Genomic DNA, 27,041 nt, shown 5'->3' with positions numbered 1-27,041 from the left:
TAGTCTTCTGGACATTTCTAAAGCCTTTTTACTCACACTACAGTTCTCAGCCAGCAGTAGCAGTAGCGGCAGCATGGGGGAGAATGCTGGGAGTGCAGGACCTCAGGCCTAGCTCCAGAATGACACTGTCAGAATTTGCACTTGAGGTTGCCCAGCAAACTGGTGTAGCTGACACTCACCTGGGCTCCAACATTGGAATAAGTCACATCATCCGCTGAGTTTCTGCTCAGCTTCCCCCATTCCACCTCCCAGAGAACTGGCTTTACCTAATTTGCACCTAGATAGTGTACCACTGGTTTCCATCCAGGGATGTAAGAAAGAGCCCCACAGATGTCACTGTCGATTTCCAGCAAGAATGTGGTGAAGAAAGAAGTCTCTAGGTTTGGTGGGAGTCTTTGGAGGCAGCCAGGGAAGCATCAACCTCATTCAGAATGCAAGTGGCTGCCTGAGATGTCTCTTCCTCCAGAAAACCTTCCCTGACCCTCAACTCTGGGAGAGGGCTCCCCTCTGAGCTTGTGCTGCCCCAGGGCCCATCTGCTTGCGTTCTACCTCCTGTTCACCTGTCTGTGTCTCAGACTAGGCTGGGAGCCCCACCTGGCCATCCATGTCCCCAGGTATTCTCCGTGCTGGTCCAAGCCCCTGGCACGTGGGTGCTCAAAAATATCAGTAGAATATGCGAATGAAGAGATGAATGAACAGTGAACAGCCAGGGGCCAGGAGGGATAGGGCAGAGACCAACTCAGGCTGGAGTTGATGGGCTTTCCTCAGAGAGAGGGCTGGGAGGGAGGGAACACTTTCCAGACCTGGTAGTGTCACTAACCTAGTTCCAGGAGCCAACCCAGCCGGCTGCAGTGAGGACTGAGCCTCAATGGGGAGCCTCTGCAGTTGCCAGGCAGGCTCCTGACCAGGCTTGGGTTTCATTAGAGTGAGACATCTGTTCTAGAAACCCTTTCACTGAGAGGCTTCTGCTTTTCCTGTTCATTCTCTTTATTTTCTTAAAGAAAGAAAATGTCTTTTGAAAACTTCCATCCAGTTCCAAACACACTAAGATGAACATAGGAATGTGCCCGCCCCAGACCGGGATGGGCGAGTGCTCTGGGGACTTGAGGTGGGTTCTTGAATCCCTGTGGTGTAGCTGACACTTGCCTAGGTTCCGAAGGCCCAAGATGAGCTCTGTGTTCAGACAGATCACAGGCTGGCAGGTCAGGGAGTTGTCACCTGGGCATTAAGCCCTAGGTGGGAGGCATGCCTAGGCTGATGGGGGCACTTGGGGGACACACAGGATGGACAGGGCATCAGTGGGGAAGAACGCGCCTCACTGTGACATCCTGTGAAGATCCAGGGAGCTGAATCTGATGGCCAGGAAGCCCTGGGAGGAAAGTCTGGGAATCCCAATGTCCTTGGTCAGGCCAGCACATTTTTTTGTTTTCCCCAGTATTGGGGATTGAAATCAGGAGTGTTTCTCCACTGAGCTGCACCCCAGCCCTTTTATATTTTTGTTTTGAGACAGGATCTTGCTAACTTGCCCCAGCTGGCCTTGAACATGTGATCCTCCTTCCCCAGCTTTCCGAGTCATTGGGATTACAGGCATGTGCCACCTCACCCAGCCCTGCTAGCAAATCTTAGGTGTTTATTAAGCATCTATTATGTGCCAGAATCTGTGAAAGGTGACATGGATATATGGAAGTGTAAGATGAAAATGATACACAGAAATAAAAATCTAATTTCAACTCAATGAAGCAACAGCTGAGAAGGGTCCACAAGATACCATGGCATCCAGAGGGGGACACGGCAGCCTGAGTTTCAAAAAAAAAGAAAGTACAATATAACAGAAAACATGCACAAAAGGATAGCTTGATAAGTTTCCACAGGCAAATACCCCTGTATGAGCAGTACCCAGACCAGGAAATAGAATATCATTAGTTTAGCAGAAGTCCTCCATCCTATAACCATCCATCCCCCGAGAGGATAAACACCATGTTTTTTCTTTTTTAAAATGTGTTTTTTGTTTTGTTTGTTTTTGGTACTGGGGATTGAATGCAGGGATGCTCTACCTCTGAGCTACATCCCCAGCCCTTTTTATTTTGAGACAAGGCCTTTCTAAGTTGCCCAGGCTAGCCTCGAACCTGCAATCCTCCTGTCTCAGCCTCTCGAGTTTCTGGGATCACAGGGTGCACCACACCACCATCATAATTTCTAATAACATAGAAAGTTTTTCCAGCGTTTTGAACTTTATGTAAAGTTGTATCTGGCTTCTTTTCCTGTGTTTGAGGATCCACCCACATGGTTGCTTCTTGGCAGTTTGTCCGCTGGGGGTGACTACTATACAATATGTCCATTCTACTGTGGTTGAGTGCTGGACACTTCCCAGTTGGGGGTGTTACAAGGAGCGCGGCTGTGAGCAGTCCCGTATGGTTGCTGGGTGAGCACGTGAGTGCATTTCTATTGGTTAAATGCCCAGGAATGGAATTTCTGAGTCAGAGTAGATACAGAAGAATCTCAAGAGGTGAGCATGACTGGCCTAGGTGGAGAAGTGTGGGATGAGTCACTGGCTTGCTCTGAGGACAGGGATGGCAGGGGGACAGAGGGAGGGGGCAGCAGGAGCCCACAGGGAGAAGAGGGGTTCAAGGAACAGCAACACATTGAGACCCCTCTGACTGCTCCTGCTTACCTGTGTTAATTCCCAGGTGCTACTGTGACATAGGACCATAAACTGGCTAATTGAAAACTAGATGAATTTATTCTATCACAGTTCTTGGGCCCAGGAACTCCAAATCAAGGTGTGAACAGGGCTGTATCCCTGTGGCTCTGGGGGAGAATCCACTGCAAGCTCCTGGAGTTTCTGGTGCCCTTGGCTTGTGGCCACATCACTCCCATCTCTGCTTCATCTTCTTTGTGTGTGACCTCTGGATGTCTCTCACAAGGCACTTGCCTCTGGATCCAGAGCCCACCTGGAGGATCCACGATGATCTCAGGCTTCCACTGAACTACACCTGCAAAGACCTTTTTCCAAGTCAAGTCATAGTGACAGGTTCCAGGAATTAAGAGCTAGATGTATTTTTTGAGGAGCTGCCATCCATCGTGCCAAACCACCCCTAGCTGTCATCCTGAGCACCTCATCCCTTCTCCCCACCCTGCAAAGCTGTCACTCAGCTCTTTTCTTTGTGGTACTGGGATGGAACCCAGGGCCTTGTGCATGCCAGGCAAGCACCACTGCCACTCAGCTCCGTCTCCAGCCCCTTTTATCTGATTTTGAGACAGGGTCTGGCTAAGTTGCTGAGACTGACCTTGAACTTGCAATTCTTTTGCCTCAGCCTCCCTAGTCACTGGGATTACAAGTTTGCCTGGCTTTAGTCAGGCCATTTTCTTATGGCTCATCATGCCCCCCTTGGCCAGTTCAGGCCAAGCTCCCTCCAGGAAGCCCTCCTTGACTGTCTCCTGACCCTCAGGTCCTTGAGAGTCCTCCAGCTCTAGTGTCCAAGGCTCTGTCCTTCAGAGTCTGTGGTTCTGAATCTCTCCTCAGACTGAGGTTTCCCGAGGGAAGGAAATATTTCTTCCTGCTTCTCTTTTACACCCGGGGCACCCATCTCCTGCACACAAGCTCACAGAGAACAAGGAAGCTGGCCAAAGACACCTTTCCAGCAGCGGCTGGCCAGCTCTACCTTGTGGCCTCTGCTCTTCTCCAGAAGGGGCCAGGTTGTTACCTTGTCCCAGGGCCTGTGTGGTAGTCTCAGCTGCACACACACAGCAGGGGTGGGGGAGGAGCTGGGCCAGGGGAAGGAGCCCAGCCCTTTGCCTTTCCTTGGAGAGGCTGGGACACAGTAATGCCTTTGGCTGGGAGACCCTGGCCAGAGATCAGAAGATCAAAGGATGAGAAGATCAGGGGCGAGGCAGGTGGCATCACTTGGAGGCACCAGAGAGAAGCAGCAGCTGGTGCCTCCTAAGGGCAGGGTTGACCCAAAACGCCCTCCCCTCCCTCAGAAGCCCCAACCCATCTGTTTCCTAACCTTGCAGAGCTGCTTCTCCAGGCTGGGGGCCTCTGGGAGTGAATGCAAGTGTGTGTGGGGGGGTGTGTGCTGACTGACATGTGCCATCCTGTGGGCAAAACTAATACTCCCTACACACGTGGATTCTCCTATCCCACTTAAATCTCATTATGCCCTTAGGAGGGTTAATAACAGGGCGATTCTTAGATGTAGAAACTGAGGTACAAAGTGAAAGCCCAACATCAAACCACTGTCAAGTGTTAGGGCCAAGATACAAACTCTGGCAGTCTGACATCAGAACCACAACTACTACAGTATAAGGCAAGGCAGACAGTTGTTCAGTCCAACTGCAGCATGAGGGAGTGAGGCTAGAGGTCAGCTAGGACTTCTTGATGGGCAGGGAGTGCGGACCTAGACCTTGGTTGGATCTAGTCTTCCTACAAGATGAACCAAATAGGAAGGGAGTTGGGGAAGAGGAAAGTGGGGAGACATTTGGGGACTGATGGACTGGAGGCAGGACAGCGGCAGATCAGTGGGGGGCAGGACAGGCGTAGTCAGTAGTGGGCACTGGCTGGAAACTTGCGTTCGAGGCCTCAGGAGCTGGATGGAGGAAGGGAGACGCTGGGCGCGGGCAGATCGGTAAGACATGGTGCGCCCAGGTGGGCTTGGGGAGGGGCGCCGAGCCTTGAGTCCTGGGGAAGCGCGATCCCGAGGCCGACGCGACGGGTGGGGCCCTCGGGGTGGGCGCTAATCCCCTGCCTTGTTCCCCGAGCTCTGGCCACCGCCCGGCGGCTGGGCGCTGGCAGCCCGGGCAGCAGCGCGGCGGGAGGCTCCGCGGCTGGGCCGGTCCGTGCGTGCGGCTGGGGCAGCAGAGCCCGCCCGCGGGGGTTCGCGCTGGCATTTCTAACTGTGTGACTTAGGGGAAGTAACGTGATATTTCCGAGTCGCCAGTTCTTCATTTAAGGTGGGAATAAATAAGGCTTCACTCCCTGGCCCGGGAAAAGAATTGCATTCCACGAGAACAGGGACGTGCCCAGCTCTACCAACCGCAAAAGACCTTCAGATTGTGGGCGCGGGGGAGAGGCAGGGGCGTAGGGTTTGAGGACAACCTGGCATTTGGGCCCTGAGGGACCTTAATTTTGCTGAGCCTCATCTGTAAAATGAGCCCGAGGCCTCTCAACTCCTAGCCTCTGCTTTCCCCTGCCTTCAGCTGGAGCCTGGGGCCTCGGGCAGGGATCTTGTGTTGCCCCTGGCTGGGGGGTAGGTGGGGGGTGTCTGGGAGCTCCGCAGTGTGTAGAGAGGCAGAAGGACGTTGAGCTGCTGGCCTGAGAAGGAGAGGAGGAGGTCCTGATGTGAGAAGGGAGCAGTGTCTGGGATGGGGTGGTGACTGCATGGCGGGGCCTTGCTCCAGACACACCCTGCCTGTTTATCTGTGGGAAAAAAAGGTAGCGGGCTGGAGCTCCAGCTAAGCAAACAGCGCTCAGAGCTGGGGTGGCACCTCCTGCTCGGGCTGCCTGGCTCCGTCCCACCTGGGTGTCCTCTTGTACCCACTCCACCCAGCCCTGTCAGGGGCCCTGGCTGGGAGCTCAGGGATTTCCCAATGTGCGGAGGGAAGGGGAGCCGCTAGTAGTTCCTACCCCAGATGTCTGGGCTGAGGAGAGCTTGCATTCCTTCCCACACACAGAGAGGGTGCCCTGCTAGGCTGAGCCAGGGACCAGAGGGACTGTTAAAGACACTGGTGAGTCAGAGACTGGGGCCTGGCGGGATCCAATGAACAAGACTTCAAATGCACAGCCACTGTGGCTGGCTTTCTCGGGGTTTATTCTGTCCCCCTCCTGCACCAGATTTGTCTGACCTCTTCTGTCCCTCTGGCCAGGGCCTGTGTGTGGGATGCCCCCGCCCCTTCCATGGCCTTCTAGAAAACCGACCTGGATGCTGTCTGTGTATGTGACAGAAACCCATAATTGGGAGAGCTCTAGACTGTTTGGGCAGAGCAGCCACATGAATGAATGATCTGAGACCAGAAGATGACAGTTTGTAATTGAAGGCAGGGTTGTGCGACCTGACTTATAACTGAACCCTCAGAGATTAGAGTCAAAAGGCCACAGGGGGATTAGTCTGAGAGGAAGCCCTATGACACTCAAGCCCCAGTCCCAGCACTTGTCACTCAGCCTGGTATTATTGTCTGTTCTCTGGCCATTGTCCCCACTGGAGTTGGCTCTTTGAGGACAAGGAGCATACATGTGCGAGGCTTCATCTAGCACAGAGCCTGTTATATAGTAAGTGCTCAATAAATACTCATTGAATAGGCAAATGGCTGCTTGATTCAGTGGACAGTGGGAGGTTGGAGGCTTCCTGTAGGCCGAGGCACTAGAACTGGGCCTTAGGGCATTGAGTAGTGATGTTCACAGGTGATGAGAGGTAATTTACTGTGTGCTAGGCACCCAGTGAGAGGTGAAATAACTTCCCCACAGTCACATGGCCAGTGAGTGGCAGAGCTGGGGACAAGCACGGGTCTTTCTGGGTGTGGAGGCTGCACTGTTGCTGTCTCACAGCACACCCTGTGATGGTGGATGTATTCTGGTCTGCATCCTCCTTGGCAGTACCCTCTAGCTGCCTGTGGCGATTGAGCCCTGAAATGTGTTTGGTGCAGCCAAAGAACTGAAATCTTCAACTTAATGTTAATGAACTTAAATAGTCGCCTGCGGCTGTGACCTTGCCATTCCTTTCTCTGGGCAGCGTGGGTCTGTGCTGTCTCCAGAGAGGGGGCAGAGAAGGGAGGGGGTCCAGAGAAGTCCTCATGGCTTCAGGGCCCTCCAGAGACTCTGCCCTTCATGTCATGGGCTGTTATCAGGTCACACTGTGACCCCCCTGGTGGGGTCCAAGAAGTCTGGGTCCCTTTAACATCTCTGCCTGTGGGTGGCATGGCTTGGCAAGGAGGGAGGAGCCCTGGAGAAGCACACATGCATTGTGCAATCCCTGGGCCACGCTTTGCTCTTGAGCATTGCTGCCTGGCTCTGGGCACGGCTGGGGAGAACAGGTCCCATAGGCTCTCCAAGGACCTTGACCTCTGGCCTGGGGGCAGGAGCAGCCCCTTGCATTTGACCCACTGTAGCACTTTTGACTGGGACTTGGGCACTGCGGTCCAATCCGCCTTAGCAGCTTTACCCAGGAGAGCCAGAGATGCCCCCTCAGCCATGCATGGGCCTGGCTTCCCCCCAAAGGGATTTCCCTACAGTGCTGAAGGTCAAGGCCAGCCCCACACCCCATCTCCTTCTCCTGGCTCTGCCCAAGCACCCATGCCTGCAGCCCGCTGTCCAATGAACCCCTCTCTGTGAGAAGAAGCTGAGAAGTAGGGCTCAGCCTGAATTTGGTGCCCATGGAGCTAAACCACGATTTCCCACAACTAGCATTTTTGAGTGGAGGGACCTCTTCTGGGTGCCGTCCTTCCTTGGCCTCCGTTGTCGGTCATTACCCACATAGGCAAGAGCCAGTGATGGCATTCTCTGACTACCTGTGGAAAATACTATTTTTCTTTTCTCTCTTCTGACCTTTAGGAATATCTCTATTCCCCTCCCTTTACCCCTTTCAGTCCCACATGGATTAATTGGGTCACCTTCTGGTGACACTCTGGGTTTCCAGCCTTGCCCCGGTGCAGTCTGACCTGCCCAGCCTCAATTTTGCCTGGCAACTACCAGGACCCTCCCTCCCCTCCACAGGCACCCCCAATCCAGACCCTGCCTCTCCGGCTGACCCTCCAGCCTCTCATTCCCCCTCACCCCCCTCCAGTTCCCTCGTCACAGCCTTCCTGCCACTCCAGGCAGGCTGGAGACATTCTTGTTACCAACAAGGGAGCCAAGAAATGACAAAATAAAGCAATAGCCCTTTTATTTCAAAATACAGCGTTGTTCTCACATAGGACTTTGTGCAAACCCTAAGAGAACGGTTTGTGCTGTTATGTGGATGGTGAGGGAGACTTTTTCTAGACTGAAGCACACTCCCTTGTTTGGAAAGTGTTGAAAACCACAAAATTCCAAGAGAACTTTGTGTCAACTTGTGTCTTTGGAATCTCAAAGAAGATAGCTGCTATGCACATTATTTCTGATGGGAAGTGTCATCTCAGGGAATAAACTAGACAGAGGACACTGCGTTAGAAAATTCAAGATGAAGCCAGACACAGTGGTGCACACCTGCAATCCCAGCTACCCAGGAATCTGAGGCAGGAGGATTGCAAGTTGGAGGCCAGCTTGGAAAACTTAGTGAGACTCCGTCACAAAATAAAAAAGATTTGGAGATATGACTCAGTGGTAGAATGTTCCTGGGCTCAATCTCCAGTACCTCCCCTGCAAAAGAAAAGAATCTATCTAGTCGATCGAAAGAGCATCCATCTGGTTGGTTGGTTTGAGATAGGGTCTTTTTATATTGCCCAGTCTGGTCTCAAACTCCTGAGCTCAAGTATCTTTCCTCAGCCTCCTGAGCAGCTGGAGCTACAGATAAGTACCGTCATTCCACTCCTTATGTGATTTAAGAGACCAAGTAGTAACCCCCACTGTGCCATTAATTTGCTGTGTGATTTTAGGTACTTCTAACCCTCTCTGGATCTATTTTGTACTAGTAAATTAAAGGAGTATGGTAAAAGACCAACCATTGAGCAGGTGTTTGCAAATACCTGGGATGGTGTATTTATTTTATTTTTTATGCATTCTTGGGGATGGAACCCAGGTCCTGGAGCATGACTCCCATTTTATAGATGAGACAAAGGGGGCTCAGAGATATGAAATGACATGGGGATGGGGTCACACTGCTTTACCACAGAGCCAGAGGCTGGGTGTATTTTCATTAGTCACATAACCAGGAGATGCTACGGGCACTTAGGAGCTAACTGCTGAAGCCAGGCAGTTAAAGGGACAGGCCCTGCCCAATGAAGAGCTAACTGCAGGGTCCATGATGGCGTGGGCTGCACCCTGGGTGCCTTCCACTCTGGACTTCTGTGAGTTGCTTGAGTCTCATGCACCTTCACCCTCATCCCATTTCTGCCCAGGAAGCTCTCTCTGTAGGCTGTTTCCGCTCCTGAGACTCGTGTGTACTCGAACTGAATCCGGTGAGGGTCTACAGGAGCGTTTTGCAAACCACACAGCAATGTACGTACGTGGGTTTTGTTGTTAGTTTGTGAGTCATCAATCCTCCCCCAGCAATGCAACTCCTCTGTACCCCCCAAGGCCTATTGCCAAAGCAGCTGGTGGCAAAGCAGGGATCTTCAAGACAGAGGGACCTAGCCATTCCTTTCATTGAACCAGATCCCTGCTTCTAAATTCAGGCTTCTTTCCTCTTTGGACCTCATTACCTGCCTCTCTTGTTGAAAGAAATTCATCAAGTGTTCTCTGGACACCCATGGTCCCTGTGGTAGATAGCTTGTCCACTGTAGATGCCTTTTTAGTGGGAGCCCCCCCCCCCCCGTTTGTCTCATGCTACACTGGCCTGCCTGCGCCCTGCCAAGTTATCTTCCAACATGGTGGGATATGTGCCCAGCTCAGTGGCCCTCATGGTTCTCAGGCAGCCTGCCAGTCCCTATCCAGAGACAGAGAACAGGGTCAGGAGAAAACCCATGGCCCATGTAGGGTCAGGAGGGCTTGTTTGGAGGAGGACCACACTTTTACTTTCTCCAGAGGAGGCCAAATCACTAGAACATTACCAGTGACCTCTGTAGCAAGAGCCACCATTGACGGCACTGTTGACTTGGAATCAAGTTCCTCCCAGAGGCTGTGCCTTTCAGCATCAATGGGAGTTCATCCAACTAGACATTGGGGAGAACTTCCTCTGAGTGAAGGCTGTCAGTCACAGGAACAGGGAGAGGAATCGTCTATGTTTGTAACACTTCATTTGGTTTGGTTTTTTGACTCAGGGCCTGGCCCACGCTAGGCAAGCACCCCACCACTGAGCTACACCTCCAGCCCTGTGATGCGTTTGATTGGTTTTTGAACACCCTATTTGCCAGGCATCCCACTAGGACTGGAGGGTGCACAGGTGATTAATCCCCTGCTTTGAATAAGCTCAGATATGTTGTTACAGACTAATAATTAGAATTCAGTTGGATGAGTCTGATAGTAGGGGATTAGGCAGATTTATAGAGACCTGGGCTTTATGTTTATTGACTCACACACTCCTCACAATAGCTCTTGTCAGGTAGGTACTACAATGACTCTGACTTTATAGATGAGACTAGGGGGGCTCAGAGATATTGGGATGGGGTCGCACAGCCAGTTAGCATTGTGCCAGGGTAAGGATAAAGGCAGGAGCAGTGCTAGACACTGGCTCAAGAATTATTGTCAAGTGTTTATGAAACGTCTTCAGGATCCAGAGGATGTCACCCCAGCTCTGCCTGGGGAGGTAAGGGAAGCCTCACAGAAGAGGTGATACCAGGGCAATGCTGTGGCTGGGGTTAGGGCTCATCTCCTGGACACCCTGAGGCCTTTTTCTGAGGGTGGATCCTATGTGTTCTTGCCAAAAAGTGAATGAATGAATGAATGAGAAGGAAAAACCGTAGCTATGTGAGATGATGGGTGTGTTCACGAGCTAAATGGTGGTGATTATTTCCTACTGTGTATGTATATCCAATCATCAAGTTGTACACCTTAAATATTTACAATAAAATAAATAGCTGACCTTTTCCTGGTTGCAGAGATGGGCAACCTGAGCCCCAGGAGAGACAGTGAAAAGGGGGTTCCTGCGTCTTGGGTCTCTTCTCCAGTGTGGGATGTCCTTCCAGGTCTACCCCAGCAGGACCCAAAAGTTTGTCCTTCACTGTTGCTTCCTTCCACGGGAAAAATTCAAGCAGAACCGGTCCCCGCCAGGGGCCCTTGGTTATCAGCCAGACTTCCTTGGGAGCATCTCTTCTTTCCTGTCTCTGGAGCATGGGTTTTGCTGTTCTCTGCCCCATTCCATTTCCCAACATCTTCCCTCTTATCAAACCGGCTTCCTGTCTCCATAGTGACACCGCCTTACCCAGTTACCTTGGGTGGTCCAGTTACCTCACAGGGTGAAGCTCTGAGAACATTTTCCTAATGTGCAGCCAGAAACTTCCGCTTCCTGTGCCCAGGGCTGCCCCCCTCAGCCCTACCCTCCCACCAGCCTTGCTCTGTCAACACCCTCCCCCGCAACCCCACCTCATCATGGCCATGTCCAGCCAAGAGGACACAGAACGTGCCTGTGTATCCTGAGGGCTGCCAGGACTGGATGAAGACTTCAGAACGAGATTGCAAGCCATCCTTTGAAGCGCTTGCTTTTCAGGCCAGAATAGCTGTTGAGGGGCCCCCTGCAAATGAAAATGGAGGGCCTCTTGCCCAAAGTAGGAAGTATTTCAAAATGGCAATAGCTGGGCCCTTCTGAGTGTGGGGCCCTGTGCAACTGCACAGGTTATGTGCCCATGGAGTCAGCAATGGAGAGCAGTGTGTATGAGTTAGTGTGTGTGTGTGTGTGTGTGTATGGAAGGGCCCGGGGGCAGTGGTCACAGGGTGGTGATGGTAGAGCAGAGTTTGAGTTCAGGCCTTAAGTGTCCAATTCAGCCATAAGTTAGACCTTAAAACAGCATCACTAGGCCATTTGTTTCTCCCTCTCCCAGCTCTGCGCAATTCTCTTCCTACCTTTGCCTGGCACCAGCCTCGCCCTTCTTCCTTTTGTGAGGGGCCAGGCCTGAATGGGCCCCCCACCCCACCAGACCATAGGAAACTGCCCCACCCTGGCCCCTCTCCTGAGCACTGCAGCTGAGCGGCCTGCTGTCTTGGGGCAGGATGTGGAGGCGGTGGTGAGGGTTCAGCCCCCTCCTCCCCAGGGGAGAACAATGAGGCTGCTAGTCAGGGTGGCAGGCGGAGGGAGTGGGTGGGGTGGGGGCTGTGGAGCAGCATCAGAGCTCCGGTGCGGCCCCTGGAGGGACAGCTGAGTGATGAGGCCTGAGTCACATGCCCCACGTGCTCCTTGAACTCCCCGCTCGGGTGCCTGTCGAGACACATCAGAAATGCACAGGGTAAATATTTAGAGGTAATCATTTTCGTGGCACCTAGCTCCCTCCTCACTGAGGATGAGCCAGGCCCGGGGCTCAAGGGGAAGGAATCGAGTCAGACCAGGATCTGCAGCCTGGGCATCCATGGGCATCACCCTGCTTCTGGTCAGATGTAGCCAGAGGCGGATGGAGCCCAGAAACATCCCGAGGACCAAACGAACCCTCTTGGTGCAACTTTTTTCCTGTCGTTGACTATGACCATCAGCCCCACTATGGCCTCCACAGAGCCCTGCTTCGAGACCTAGCAGGTGGCCGTGGCCCTTCTGTTTCCACAGGGGTGCAGGGAGGGAACCATAGGCAAGGACCAGTCCCACATTTAGCGTGACAGTTCCTTAGCTCTACCCTGCCTGGAACATCTTCCTTCCTTAGAGGACATGGAGTCCGGAGCCCAAGCTTTATCAAAGATAAAACATTTGAGACTAAACAGTCTTTTTTATAGACTGGAACTGGGCTCCCAAGCACATGTCCCTAGCCACCCCAGCCAGCCTCTCCCAGCACACACATAAAGCAACACATTTCTGGGGTGGGGGGAAATGGAGGCACAAGTTCGAGGGCACATGTGCATTCCCAGAGCAAGGCGAAGGCCTGAGGGTGCTACCTAAGGACGCGGTAGTCTGGCCTGGGCTCACCTCTGCTCACCCAGGGAGGTGAGCTGAGAAGCAGCTCTTAGGAGTTTGAAATAGGAGGGAACCCAAATGAGTCGGATATAAACGCACAACCTCTAAGAAGAAATGCCAACAAGAGCCAGGACCTGCAAACAAAGTCCCCGACTCCGCCCTACCCACCTCCAGGCCTGTGGGGCTGGGACTCTGGCCCACAGGCCACTGAGGGAAAGGTGGAAGGAAGAAGCAAATATTTATTGTGTATGTCCTATTTATTAGGCAATCTGTCAACATGAGTTCTTGATCCTAACAAGGACCTAGCTAGCTTGGTTTTATTTGTTCCATATTATTATTATCATCATCATCATTTTTCATCTTATTTTTATGGCTGAGAAAATGGCTGGTCCAAGTGATCAAGAGCCCCAGGTTTGATAGGTGACTGTGGAGGAGAGATAGGACCTCAGGGCCTTTGGACTCCAAAGCTCCCTGCTTTTTTCTTTTGTTTTCTTAAATGTAAAATGGAAGCTAGCCTGGGGTGGTTGTGAGGATTAAGTGGGATTATTTGGATAAAGGTTGGCCAATGCCTGGCACAGAGTGGGCCTCCAGTAAATTTCAATGTAATTATTGTGGTTAATTTGTTTGCAGGTCATCTTAGAGGACAGTGACGCTAAAACCACTCATAGGGTCTCTTAGGTAACCTGGAAGGCTTAGAATGATCTAGGCTGTGAGTGCATGGAGGGATCTGGGCCTTCACACACCCCCATTCAGGAATCTGGGCATCTTCTAGGATGTGCCAGGAGACTGACAGGGAGCAAGGCCAACAGGAGGGAGACTGTCAGACAGCCCAAAGGGTTGGAACTGGATGACCCCTGTGGCGGCCTGGGGATGGGCACAGCAAGGCATGGACATCCACTGAGGCTGCTCTGTAGATTCCAGGCCTCAGTTTCCCCACTGGTAAAAAGAGTGCATAAAATATTATGTGCACTAGGGACCCCTCCCTTCCTCTCTGAAATGCTACGAATTTTCCTCTAGCTCCTCCGTTTGTGGGGAAGTCAGCTTCCTTCATTGTCCTAATTGCAGCTAGTCCCAGGAGAACCCTGCTAAGGAAGAGTGAAAGGGGGAGGGTGGATGGGAGACTGGACAGAGGCAGCTCGGGGGGTCTGGCTCCCAGCCCTGCTCTGCCTGCGGAGCTAGGAGGGCAGGGCAGGGTGCAAGTGGGGGGCTGAAAGGAGCTGTGGGAAACTCTGTCTCCCCCAGGGGGGCTTGGGGCAGGACAGTGCAGATGGTACAGGCGGGCAGCTCACAGCCCCCTCCCCGTTTTCTCTCCACGCAGAGACCTCAGCATGAACAACCTCACGGAGCTTCAGCCAGGCCTCTTCCGCCACCTTCGCTTCTTGGAGGAGCTGTGAGTGGGAGTTGGGGGATGGGAAGCGAGGCTGGGGCTGCCTCTACCAGCTGAGGAACCAGGTCACCTCAGGAGGAGGGGGGCTTGAGGGAAGAGAAAGGGGCTTGGGAAGCCAAGCGGTCCCGCTGACCTCTGCTCCAGGTGTGAGTCCTGGGGGGCAGGGCTAGGCCCACGCGGTACAGGAGGTCTGGAGTCTAACTGCATTCTTCCCTGAAACTAGGGCCTTTTTGCAACTTTTTTTTTTTTTTTTTTTGGCAGTCCTCGGGATTAAACCCAGGGGCGTTCTACCCCTGAACCACACCCCCAGCCCTTTTTATTTTGAGTCAGGTCCTTGCTAAGTTGTTCAGGGCCTCACTAAGTTCCTGAGACTGGCCTTGAACTTGCCATCCTCCTACCTCAGCTTCCTGAGTCGCTGAGATCACAGGTGTGCGCCACCCACTGTGCCTGGCTCACTTTCCCTCTCATTGTCCTTAGTTGCACATCTCCCCAGGGTCATCTTTGAGCTGAAGCTGTGCCCTGCGTCCAGCCACCAACCATTCTCTAGAGCCCAGTGGTTCTATGAGATGTCACTCACATCTACCCTTTGTTCTCTATTCCCACTGCTACTGCCCCAGACATCCCGACACCTGGGGGAAACCAGCCTCCTAAGTGACAGATCTGCTGCCTCCCTTCTGATGTTCTCTGTACAACTTTAAGATGCACCCCACCAGCTCAAGAGCCCTTGGTGGCTCCCCACAACCTGTAGGATCAACGTCTTTACCCTCCCCTACAAGATCCTCTTCCCTGGCAAAGTCCTTTCTGGGTAATCCCTCCCCACAGTGTCACTCCTGTCTGGCCTCACACTCAAGGAGGCTCAGGAGGAAGTCACCTGCTCCATTAGAGTGTCCCTCCTGATTGCTTTGGGAAACCAGGTCACTCTGTCCCAAGTCTCTCCTTCCCCTAGATCCTTGGGGTCCTACAAAGCTTTGCTTAAACTGCACAAACTGTGGGCTCCTGGCCCTGGATACGTTTCTGCCCCATCTCGACCCTGACCCGCTACTCCCTCTCAAGTGTCCCCTCCTCACCCTGATAGCGCTCCTCAAGGACTGGAAGTCCATCAACTCCCAGGGCTGTAGCAGGGTTTGCAGATCGGGTTCTTGTTGGATCCTCTGTGCAGAAGGCAAGCTCAAGGTGACCTAGGGGAAACAAGCTGGAGGTCCCTCCTGCCACCCTCAGGGAGCTTGCTCAGGGCTGGCGAGCTGTGGGGACAGCAGGGGAGCTGGCACTGTAGGTGTGGGTCCCAGGGCATTGTGTGGGGGGGCAGGGTTGGTGGAGCTGAGCAACAGGGGGAAGAAGAAGAGGAGGAGGGGGAGGAGGAGGAAGGGGGAGGGAGAAGGGGAGGAAACCAGTTTTCAAAGGAAGTGGACAGGGTAAGAGGTGGGTGTGACAGCCTGTCAGGGGAACAAAAAGTAAGAGCAAGGCCAACAGATCAGGAAAGGGGACGAAGAGGGGGGACAACCTGAGAGTCAAGGCTGGTTTTGTAGCTCCTGCTCCCTGACAGGGTCAAGCTCCAGGACCCACCCAGGCACGAGCCCATCCACAGAAGCCAGGCTTGGTGACCTCAGATATCGAGATGCCTTTCCACACAGTTATTTTTGAACGACAAATGTCAAGTAAAGAGACTTTGATTAGATTCTTTTGGGGATGGGGTGGAATCTAACCCAGGGCCAGGCGAGCATTCTACCCTGAGCCACATCCCCAGCCTGAGATAAAACATATGGGGGGGGGGCGTGGAAAGCTCGGTTCAGAAGTGTCTTCTGAGCCAGGCACAATTAACCTCTGCCCAGTCAGGTGTGAGCATATTTTATTACATTTGCTCCTTTTAGAATTGATCACCCCATGACAAATGGGGAAATGCTTAATTAGACCAGAATGTCATCTCCCAATGTTCCCCAATTACTGGGGGTGAGCTGTGTGGTGTAAGGCGTGGGGAGATGCAGACCTCTGTACCCACCCCTTCACTGGTGACATGGGCAGTGCAGGTCAGTGGTCAAGAGCAGGATGTGGGTAGCCCAGCTCAGCCCAGGACAGACCACAGTGCAAAGTGAGCCCCAAAGATTGTCAGATCTGGGGCGAACCCTGTGCTTCTGGAGGGGAAGTCACTTGACTCAGCCTCAGTTTCCTTGTGTGAAATTTCTCATGTGAAATTTAAGCATAGCTAAATCCAAAAATCTGAAATATGAAACTTTTTGAACTCTGACCTGACGGCACCATCAGCGGACAATTCTGTGCCTGACCTCGTGTGATAGGTCACAGTCAAAGCCCAGGAGCACTAAGACCATTGTAGGGCTGGAGTTGTAGCTAAGTAGTAGAGCATGTGCTTAGCATGCACAAGGCCCGCCGTTCCATCCTCAGCACCAAAACAAACAAGCAAAATTATTGTATGAAATTACCTTCAAGCCAGGGATGGTGGCATATGCCTGTAATTCCAGCAGCTCAGGAGGCTGAGGCAGGAGGATTGCAAGTTCGAGGCCAGCCTCAGCAACTTAGTGAGGCCCTAAGCAACTCAGCAAGACCCTGTGTCAAACTAAAAAATAAAAAGGGCTGGGATATAGCTCAGTGGTTAAGCACACCTGGGTTCCATCCCCATTATCTGAAACCAAACAAAGTACCTTATGGGGTTTTGTGAGAATTGAGATGGCATGTGTGGAGTAGGTGTAGACCTCAATAAATGCTAGCTGTCACCACCACCTCCCCCTCCCACATCCCAAGATACGAAGTAATAATGGAAGTCACCCCCTCCTTGGGTTACCTGCTGACACCACTGACCTTTGACTCTGATTTCCAGGCGTCTCTCTGGGAATCGTCTCTCACATATTCCGGGACAAGCCTTCTCTGGTCTCTACAGCCTGAAGATCCTGTAAGTATCAGTGAACCCCAGTTTCCATAAAGGTGTAGCAGAGAGACTCATGGTCAGATGGAAGATCTGCAGCCTGACTCTTGGTTTACCACTGATTTGCTTCTTCTCTTCACTTTTTAAAAATTCGTTCTTTTTAGATACACTTGGCAGTAGAGTGTATTTTGACTTTATATTCACTTTATTTTCACTCATTATGTCCAATGCTTTGCTTTGTCTTATCTGCAATAAACCTTTGTGACTGTAAACAAATGTTGAATCGCACCTGCCCGTGGGTGGCCACCCTAAAGAGAAGTGAAGTTTTTTTTTTTTGGTGCCATGAATAATGCCCTAAGGCACAGGGCTTGGTGGGGGAAGAGTTCAGTTGCAGCACCCTCCCTGAGACCCTCAGGCCAGGAGAGGCAGAAGACTGTTTTTAGGGAGGAAGAATCCAGATGGGTTTTCTTTGCTCATTTTTCTTTTTGAGGCTCAAATGTGCTTTAGCTCATTCTCCTATCTTCTCCTTCAGCCTTCAGGCTGCTTCTGCCCAATCCCTTTCACCTCCCCTTTGAAGCAAAAAGGAAAGTAAGTTGGCGAAGACCTTGCGTTAATTACCTGGCTTTCCCTTGCCATTGGCCTGAGGATCCACTTCAGAGAATGGAAGGCTGAGGCCCTGTCTCCTCTCATCCCAACTCATGACTCACTCCATCTCAACAATACTGTCCTCCCAGAGGCCTTCTTGGGTCCTTATGACGAGGAAGGGTGGAGGAGGTGGAAGCACAGACTCTGGAGGTGGGCTTCCTGGAAAGGCTCCTTACCCCAGGGATTAGTTTGGGAAGAAAATGAGGATCTTAGGGGGCGGATCCTGAAGCAAAAGAATGGTCATTTGGAAGCTTCCCTAAGGTGCTGGCTGAGCCATTCCCCAGCTCTGTTACTCCTTTGGCCCTAACTAGACTTGCAGGTCTTTGTATAGTTGAGCCTGAGGGGATAAGGGACTGAAATCCAGTTCTGTGCCCTGGTTGGATGCAGCACCCCACTCAGAAACTGAGATATCTTTTAAAATTTTTTCTTAAAGTTGCTTTTGGACTAGCAGGGGCCCTTCCCACATGGTCCAGCCAATAATCCAAACCTAAGCACTTTCTTCTTTTCCCACGTAATTGGTGTTGTTGGGGCACCTCTGGTTCCCAGGTCTCTCTCTCCATCTGCCTCTGAATCTCACTCTCAGGGCTGTCCTGGCCGCTGTCCCTCTTCCATTCTCTACTCTGCCCGTGGGTGCCTCCTGTCTGTCCTCAGCCTCCTCTTCTGTCTTGGACCTTTCTCTCCCTCTTGGCACCTCTGCTGCTGCCTCCCCGGTCTCCTTCCTGCCTCTGCCCTCCGTCTTGCTCCCCATAAGCACAGAGCCATGGGGGTGGGGGTGGGGGTGGGGGATTCTGAGCCAGAGGCGCAGTGCAAGAGGCCTATTTGGTGGCATGTCTGTGCCCCGTGGCAGGCTCAGACCTGCAGCCGGATTAGAGAGCAGGGCTCTGTTTGCTGGGCCTTCAGAAGATGGGAGACTCACGTCCTGCTCCTAAGACTCTGGCTTAGAGATGAGCCTCCCCTTTCTTCTCTGCCTGCATTAGGCAATAAATCAAAGCCCAGGAGAAACCGCAGGCTGCCCGCCGCCCCCTTCCCACCAACGGCATCTTGGCGCAGCAGCAGGGCGGCCAGGAGAGCGGAGGACTGCCAGCCCATTCGCCCCCAACTCTGCCAGAGACCTCTGCTTTGCCCCATCCTCCAAGGCCACCAGGTCCCCCAAACTTGCATGCCGTTTCTCTGCCTGCAGACCTTTGCTTTAGGAACGGGCAGGCCGTCTGGGGAATCCCTCCTGTCACTCCAGTGCTTCAGAGCACCCCAGCATAGGACCTTCCCGATGTCTGACGTCCCTTGTTGCAGGTCCTTCCATTGTTTGGCTTTCAGGCCTGCAAGAAAAATAGGCCAGCAAGAGACCCTCTCTGCACCAGAGTCCCCAGCAGCTCCCCGGTCTCCTCTTGTCCAGGACCCTTCTCTGAACTGCACCTTCCTTTCTCTGATGCCTGGGGGACACGCCGCCTCCTTTTTACCCTCCCAGAAGCAAAGGATTAAATAAAGTGGATTCCCTCTCTGATCCTCCCTGAATGACTGTGGCAGAGCCCCTCCCTCGGGTCCTCCCCCCAGGCCAGCCCTGGAGGTATCACTAGGGCTTCTCTCCCACTCTCCTCTGTTCAAGGTTGGATCACCAGAGTTGGCCTCCACAGGGAGTCGGCAGCCGTGGGCTCCTGTGTGTCTGGACATCAGGTTCGCTGCCAGGCTCGCTGGTGGTGCTGTCTCAAGGGAAGCTACCGTTCTTGCTGCCCCAGGCACATGGGACACTGCATGTACCTCCAAGGGCCCTGTCCTGAGTGCCTGTAGGGCCTGGGGGTGGCTGTGGCTAGAGCCCTTGGGCTCAGGGTGTGTGTCTGTTAAGCCTCAGGGTCTTTACCTCAAAAGGTTGCAGCCCCACCTTCCCCTCCCAGAGCTTTCCTGCCAGGGAGCAGGACCTTAGTCCTTAATCCAGGCCTTAGTCCCCTCCTCGGAGGACCAGCCAGGGCCTGTGCCCACCCTGCATCAGGATACTGTGGTCCCATCTACCAAGATGCCTGCTGGCACCAGGCATAGTGGCACACATCTGTCATCCCAGCAACTCGGGAGGCCGAGGCACTCTCCACAAGTACCAGGCCAACCTGGGCAATGTAGCAAGACCCTGTCTCAAAATCAGACAAAGGGCTGGGGATGTGACTTAGTGGAAAAGTACCCCCTAGGTTTAATCCCTAATACTGCGGCGGGGGGGGGGGGGGGGGGGGGGGGGGGGGGGGGGGGGAGGAGGAGGCGGGGAGGGGGAGGAGGAGGGGGAGGGGGAGAAAGGAAAGGAAAGAAAAAGAAAAGAAAGGACTCTGCTGGGACCTTTGTTCCTCACCAGAGCCAGACCCAGGAAGCAGGTGGCAGACAGTCAGGGCCTTACCATTCTGTCCCTGCCTCCAGTAGACTGGGAAGATTTCCCCAGAACCCTTGCTCCTGGGCTGAGCCCTGAACTCCTGGGAGTCAGTGACTGCAGATTCCTTGCCAGTGCCATCTTGGTGAACATAAGGGTCTAGAAGGGCTCCTAGCTTCTTCTGAGCGGGCCCATCCCTCTGAAGCCCTGGCTGGAGGGCACCGAGGAGCGGGAGGGAAAGAATTCGTCTGGCCTGTCCTCGAGGACATCTCCCTATGCCAGCCTCTAGGGAGCCCTCTCCACGGGGCCTGGAGCTGTCTGGTGTTGTCATGGGCTGTGTTATGCTCCACCTGGCCAGACAGTGGCCATGCCTGGCCCAGAGCTGGGGCTCCATCTGTGTTGTTGAACTGAACTGAACAGACCCCAGGAGGGACGTGTGAGTCACTGGGGAGTGCTGGCTTTGGGTGAGTCTCACTGGCCTGCTTCATGGGCCCAGGCTGTCCAGAGCCCAGGGAGACCCTCTAAGGGATTGGTGGACAGGAAGTGGGTCTCTAGTGCAGCAGGAAAACTGGAGCCCAGAGGACCTCACCAGAGCAGGTGCCGGGAGGACGTTCCGACGCCCTCTCCCTGCAAATCGTTATTTCATCATTTAAAATGGGATAGTTGGAATAAACTTCCCAACATTTTTAGCTACAAAAACTTAAACAAAAGCTGAGAGTCTGGTCAGTGGTAGAGCTCAGGCCCAGCATGGATGGGGCCCTGGCTTCCATCTCCAGCACCACACCTAAAAAAGGAAGAAAAAGAAATAGAGAAAAAAAAAAAAAAAAACCAGAAATTTAAAAAGACCTTGTGTAGAAGTCTCAACATACAACAGATGAGAGAGAGCTCTGCGAGTGTGGGTTGGGGGCTCCAGGTGCTGTCCCGCCCACTCCAGGAACCCCAAGGCCCCTTTGCAGAACCAAAGGAAGGGCTTGTGGAGCCACTGCTGGGTCACCTGTGGTACCCTCTGGCTGTGGCACTCATGGTTCTTGTCCCCAAATGTCTCTCTGGCCAGAAAGATGTTCCCCAGGTGTTATGGTTTGGATATGAGCTGTCCCCCCAAAAGCTCACATGTGAGATAATGCGAGAAAGTTTGGGGGAGAAATGATTGGGTTATAGCCTTACCCTAACCAGTGAGTTAATCCCTGATGGGATTTTCTGAGTGGTAACTGGAGGCAGGTGGGGTGTGGCTGGGGGAAGTGGTTCACTGGTGGTGTGGCTATGGGGTATACATTTTGTATCTGGAGAAGGGAGTCTCTCTGCTCTCTGATCACCACGTGAGCTGCTTCCCTCTGCCACACTCTTCCACCATGATGTTCTCCCTCGCCTCGAGCCCCGAGGAGTGGAGCTGGCCTTCTATAGACTGAGACCTTCAATAAACTTTTCCTCCTCTACAATTGTTCTGGCTGGGTCCTTCAGTCACAGCAGAGGAAAAAGCTGACTGACACACCAGGACACAAGGAGAGAGGGTGCTGAGGACTAGACTTCTGCCAGGCTCAGCTCCACATGACAATCACCTGAAGCCAAGGGTGGAAATGACACCTGCGATCCCAGACATTTAGGAGGCTGAAGCAGGAGGATTACAAGTTGGAGGCCAGCCTGGGCAGTTTAGTGAGACCCTGTCTCAAAAGAAAATAAAAATAGCTGGGCTATTTTATTTGATCACAGTCAGCATGTGAAGTCAACATCATTATCCCCAGTTCATTATGTGGCTGAGCAGTTGCTTAGTATGTGCAAAGGCTGGGTTCAATCCCCAATCCCCAGTCACACACACACACAAAAAGATGAAATAAGAAAAAAAAATGTCACTGTGAATTTGAAAAACTGTGAATGCCTCATATTCTGCCCCCAAGGACTCTGCCCCAGAGACTTAACTGGGTTACAGTGTGGCTGGGCATTGGGAATTTAAAAACCTTCCAGGTGATTCTAACATGCAGTCAGAGTTGGGTGCACAGGATTAAATAGACTCTGCCTCACCAGGCAGAACCAGGGCCACCAAGAGAAGTAGGGTAGGTCACAAAGCCCTGGCCTGGGACACAGGGCTGAGATCCTGGGATCCTGCCATTAATCTGTTTTGCAATTCAGGGCAAGTCACCACCCCTCTCTGATCCTCCATCTCTTCATCTTGGAAAACAAAGAGGCTGTTCCCTTCTAAAAGTCCTTCCAGTCTTTAAAACCTGACTGTGCTTCAATAAAGAAGCTGATGGCTGGGTGACGAGACCAGGGACAGCACTGGAAGCAGGTCGGGGCCGGAGCCAAGTGCCATGCTGGACTCCAGCTGGCTGGGTTTTGATTCAGGAAAGAAGGGGCTTTCTGGTGGCTAGGTGGTATGGCTCGGCAGGAGTTCTCTGGGGAGACACTGAGTTCCCTGACAGTGGAAAATAACCTTAAGAGCCCCGCGAGGATACTGCAGAATCTGTGTTGGGGGTACGATTCCTACACCTTAAAGGTCTTTCTAGATTTCTCTGTTTAGGATTTGGCAGAGGAAGGGGTGGGGCTTCTTGGAGGGTGGAGATACATGGAGGTGCTCTTTGCGATGGAAGGTACCTGTGCAGGTCTAGTCCTGGAGGAATGCTTGGCCTGAGCAGCCCCGACTCCCTTTCCCAGCCATCATTTCCCTGTACTTTGCTTCAAGCATGCTGAGGCCTCCGGGTGAGAATCAAGGCAGCTCACTCAGGTAGGGGGAGAAGTGCTTGCCTTTTCCCATGAAAGAAGTCAGATGGCTGGAGGGAGAGGAGCTCCCACCTGCATGCCTCAGCTCCTCTACCTGCACAGGGAAGTGCGGGTTCCCAGGAGCTCCAGCATCTTTACCCAGGGAGCTGCCCTGGAGTCCCGTGGCCAAGCAGGCCTCAGTTCCAGGAGAGGAACCTGAAGAATGGGTTCCTTCCCTGGTTGACCTCTCACTTCTTTCTGTGTGGTTAGGTGAGACCGAATCCTTGACTGCTACAACTGGGGGAAGTCTGTACATCTTCTGGCAGCTTCTTCCTTTAACAGATGAGGGACTTGAGGCCCAGAGGAGGGCAGTGACTTACTCCAGTCCTCCAGTAAGTGGTAGAACTGAGACCAGATATTAATAACGGTCAATGATGTTCGCCAGCATCCCCTTAGTTTTTTCTTCCTGCACAGGGTTTGCGAGGGCTATTTTATTTGATCACAGTCAGCACGTGAGGTCACCATCATTATCCCCAGTCCATAGAGGAGGCATCAGAGGCCCTGGGAGTTTAAGCACTTGTACCTTTCACACACCTGGAGAGGGGCAGAGCTGGGGATGCAGTCCCAGGGCCATCTGACCAGAGCCTCACGTGGGACGTCATATTTAAGGAAGCTGGAGAGGCGCAGGTTTAAATTCCATTCATGAAGGGAAACCGTTGTTGGAAAGCTCTCTCTGGCACCGCTTAGAGCCTGCACTGGAGGGACCAGGAGGCTGAGACCTTTGGGATCACGGAGTGTGCATGGAAAGGGGCAGGGTCCTCCAGCTGCTCAGGACAGCCTGGCCCTTCTCCCACACTGCCCTCCCTCTCTCCTGCTGGGCAAGACCCCAGTCCTGGGCTGCCCGAGTCTGTGTTGTTCTCTCATCTTCAGCTTTGCCTCCACAAGGGGCTCCTTTCCGCACCCCCCACATTCCTGCAGTAGGTGAGCATCCTGTCCCAGGGTGCTGAAATTTGGTTTGTATTTGGGGTCTTCACATATCCGTAAGAGGAGATCAGGGAAGGTAACAGGTGACTGTGACCTGGACAGTCACACAGCAGGCAACAATAGCTACCAGGTTCATCAGCATTTTCTGGCCCCTGCTCTACCCTGCCATCGAGATAGGTGCTATGTGGTGTCATTGGTTAAGCATCCAGACTGTAGGTCTAAACCTCTGGATTCAAACCCCATCTCTGTCCCTTATCAGCTGTGTGACCTTGAAATGATCTGGTGGAGTTGTAACAAGGATAGGTTTGGGTGAATACCTGTTAATACCCCAACACCAGGGCTTGGCAAGCCAGCTCTTACTATTACTAAAGTCAAGATCAGGAAATAAGCCCCGTTCCCTGAAGCCCAGTGATGCCTACGTGACCTTGGGCAAGGTGTTTATCCTCTCGGAGCCTTGACCTTCCTCTCTGAACCAGGGCTAACAATAACACCTTAGAGGGAAGACTGGACCCCTCAGGGCAGTAACATACTGGGGCACATAGTAAGTGCTCACTGAGAGATCACCCCCCTTGCACCCCCTCCCCATAATTCTCAAGGAGCCTGGCCAGCTGAGGCAGACCCACAAATGCACCTGACTCCTCCCCGGACAGGTTGCATGCACAGCTTAGGAGGGGGTGCTCCCTCACCCTGCCTGGGACAGTCAGCCATGTCCTTCCTGCTTCTTCAGCTATTTCCAGAGCTCCTGCTCCCTGGGTGCCCACCTTCTCATTTCTGGATCTGGGGGCTCAGAAGTAAAGGATGTTCTGATGGCAATGGCTACCCAAAGGCTTCCCTCCATTTTGTCCTCCAGTGTCTCCCTTAGAACCAGGCAAGCAGGACCCTTGCTCAGGGCCCTACCTCAGGGACTTCCTGCAGTGTGGGGTGCCTTCCTCAAAATGTCCTAAGGTCCCTCTGCTGCTGGGAGTTGGCTGGAGTCAGTGGTGCCTCTGGGAAAGATGTCCTGTTCTGCCATTGTTCCCCGACTGCGTACTCCCTGGGGTTTCCAGGACCCCAGGAGCTCCACCATCCCAGCCTGAGGAGACATCCTGGCATCCTGTGGCCCAGCCCCAGTTCCAGGAAGGCAGCTTGGCCAGAGGGTCATTTCCACTAGTTGGTCTGTTACTTTTCTAAATTCTTTTGTGTGAGGCTGGCCCACCAGAACAGGCTGGTGTGCTGATCTGGGTACTTTCAATTCTTTCCTTTCCTCCCTCCCTGCTTTCCTTTCTTCTCTTTTCTTGCAGTACTCCGGATAAAAACCAATGGTACTCTACCACCGAGCTATCGTTTTAATTTTGAGGCAGGTTTTCACGGAGGCTGGCCTTGAACTTGGGGTCCTCCTTCCTCAGCCTCTGAGTTACTGGGACTACAGGCATGTGCCACTGTGATGGGTTTCAAACTGTATCTACAGACAAGGACTCTTAAAACACATTTTCCTGAAATCCTGACACCTTACCCTCATCCATGTCCTCCTCTTCCACAAAGGAACCTGGAGCCTCTCAGTTGAATTAATAGAGAAACTGAGGCCCACATGCTTCCTGACAAACTTCAGCAGAATTCCATGGATTCCGACTTCGGCCCTTGTTGCTTCGAGAACATCTCCCTTCCTTTTCACCATTCTCTTTCCTCCTGCCTCATCCTGGAAGCTCTTCTGCGATGCTCTCTCCCCACCCTGGGCCTCCCAGCCTCCAGTGTACACCTCAACAGCCTCCAACTCCCCACTAGCAACAGAGGGGAGGGGCTGGACCAAGATTCCCTCTGGGGCTCTCAAGCAAAAGGGAGGGGCCTAGCTTGGGGCAAGGGGCTCAAGCAGGGACCTCCTCACTCCCTGCCACCCCTGTCCTCATGCCTTGTGGGTCCTCAAAGCCCCCTTTTCCCTTCCAGGATGCTGCAGAACAACGAGCTGGGAGGGATCCCGGCGGAAGCGCTGTGGGAGCTGCCGGGCCTGCAGTCTCTGTGAGTCACTGAGGGGCTGTCCTGGGGGTCACCCGCTTCCTGGGGCCTGAGTCGCCGTCCAGGCCCCCCTGGCCTCAGCCCTCCCTTCTCCTTCAGGTCCCCTTCTCCACTCCGTGTTCCAGACATCTGGCTCCTCCTGACTTTGGTTTCTTGGGGGGTTTGGTTGTTGTCAGCAGCAGTGTGTCTGGGTTCCCTTGTGTGTGTATTTGGGGAAGGGAGACCTCCCTAGGTAGGGCCACCAGGGCAGCAGTCCTGAGGCGACTGGCATTCTGCCATGTTCCCAAAGAGCATCAGGAAGGGGCTGTCCCCTCCACCTAGCCTGCTCTTGCCCGCGGGGCTCTGCGCAAGGAGAGAAGGTGGGTGGGAAGGAGAAAGGGCTGTCAGGGACTCATGGGCCACCCATGACAGATCCATTCCTCCAAGGAGCCTGTAGTTCCCTTCTTGACCAGCAGGGGCATCATGGCAGCAAGATCAAGCCGGCCCGGGAAGTGGGAACAGGTGCTCCGGGGTGATGGAACCCAGCCCACTGTGGTCCTCTGGGTCAGGTGCTGGGTTTATCCACACAACACACAGCACAGAGCTGGAACAGGGTAGGTGCCTCACACATGCCTGGGGAACACCACTACATTTCCAGTGATATCTCATTATCCTACGGGAGAATGGATTCATATTTAGAGAGAAATCAAAGTTGGAGGACAAGATTGGGGCATGACACCTGCCAGCAGGAGAAACAGAAGCACTGACAGTGAAAGGACAAAAGCCTCTGGTATTCTGGTATTCACAGCTTGTAGGTCCTGCTAAGGCCCTGCCCAGTGTGTGGACATGGAAGTCAGATGACTCAGAACTGTCCTGACTGCCCTTGAGTGGCAGGAGGTTGCGGGGGCGGGGGGGGGGGGGCTTTTCTCCCTGTGGCTGACATTTAGCCCCCATTCTATCATAAAAACATGGGCCCAGCCAGGCAGAGTGCTACAGACCTGTCATCTCTGCATCTCGGGGGGCTGAGGCAGGAGGATTGCAAGTTCAAGGCCAGGCCCAGAAACTTAGAGAGACCCTGAGCAATTTAGCAAGACTCTGTCTCAAAATTTAAAAGGGATGTAGCTTAATGGTAAAACACCTCGGAGTTCAATTCCCAGTCAAAACAAAATAAAACAAACAAACAAACAAAAACCCTGTCCTGGGGGGGTCCTGCCTAGCTAGCTATGCCATGACCACCATGGTTGGGACCTTTATCCCCTATACTCCTGGGACATCCTCTCACTTCCTTCTCTGTTTCTGAACCTCAGTGTCTGCCCTCCCCCAAGCTGCCTGATTTGCCCCAGTGACAGAACCTGTCTATCTCCCCTCATTTTCTTTTCGCCCTCCATCCCAATGTGTCTAGGCCTTTGGCCCCAGCCGCCTCTCTCCCTCCAGCCAGCCCCACTACTGGACAGAGCCAGCAATCCGGCTGCCCCTAGGAGCCAAGGT

The 27,041-nt window shown here is 53.1% G+C and overlaps 1 protein-coding gene and 1 long non-coding RNA gene across 6 annotated transcripts in view; one reads left to right on the top strand and one right to left on the bottom strand.

Moving 5' to 3' along the window:
- The window catches only part of Lgr6 (leucine rich repeat containing G protein-coupled receptor 6), a 120,405-nt gene that overhangs the window by 13,725 nt on the left and 79,639 nt on the right, over positions 1-27,041 (top strand). For 2 of the 5 annotated variants that reach the window (XM_027945650.2, XM_071600182.1), the window contains exons 2-4: positions 13,978-14,049; positions 16,877-16,948; positions 25,506-25,577. In XM_027945650.2, coding sequence (XP_027801451.2) covers positions 13,978-14,049; positions 16,877-16,948; positions 25,506-25,577 — 216 coding nt within the window. Of the gene's footprint in view, positions 1-4,296; positions 4,626-8,322; positions 8,481-13,977; positions 14,050-16,876; positions 16,949-25,505; positions 25,578-27,041 lie in introns of those variants that run through there. The other 3 variants (XM_071600180.1, XM_071600181.1, XM_071600179.1) reach the window with 3 other exon arrangements.
- Positions 7,858-11,033, bottom strand: LOC139701418 (uncharacterized). Its single transcript, XR_011703995.1, has 2 exons — positions 10,650-11,033; positions 7,858-8,329 (listed from the first exon to the last, which is right to left on the bottom strand). It is a non-coding gene; the product is annotated as an uncharacterized lncRNA (long non-coding RNA).

Source organism: Marmota flaviventris, chromosome 12 (assembly GCF_047511675.1).
Source record: "Marmota flaviventris isolate mMarFla1 chromosome 12, mMarFla1.hap1, whole genome shotgun sequence".
NCBI lineage: Eukaryota > Metazoa > Chordata > Mammalia > Rodentia > Sciuridae > Marmota > Marmota flaviventris.
This window is presented reverse-complemented; position numbering and strand designations above follow the sequence as displayed.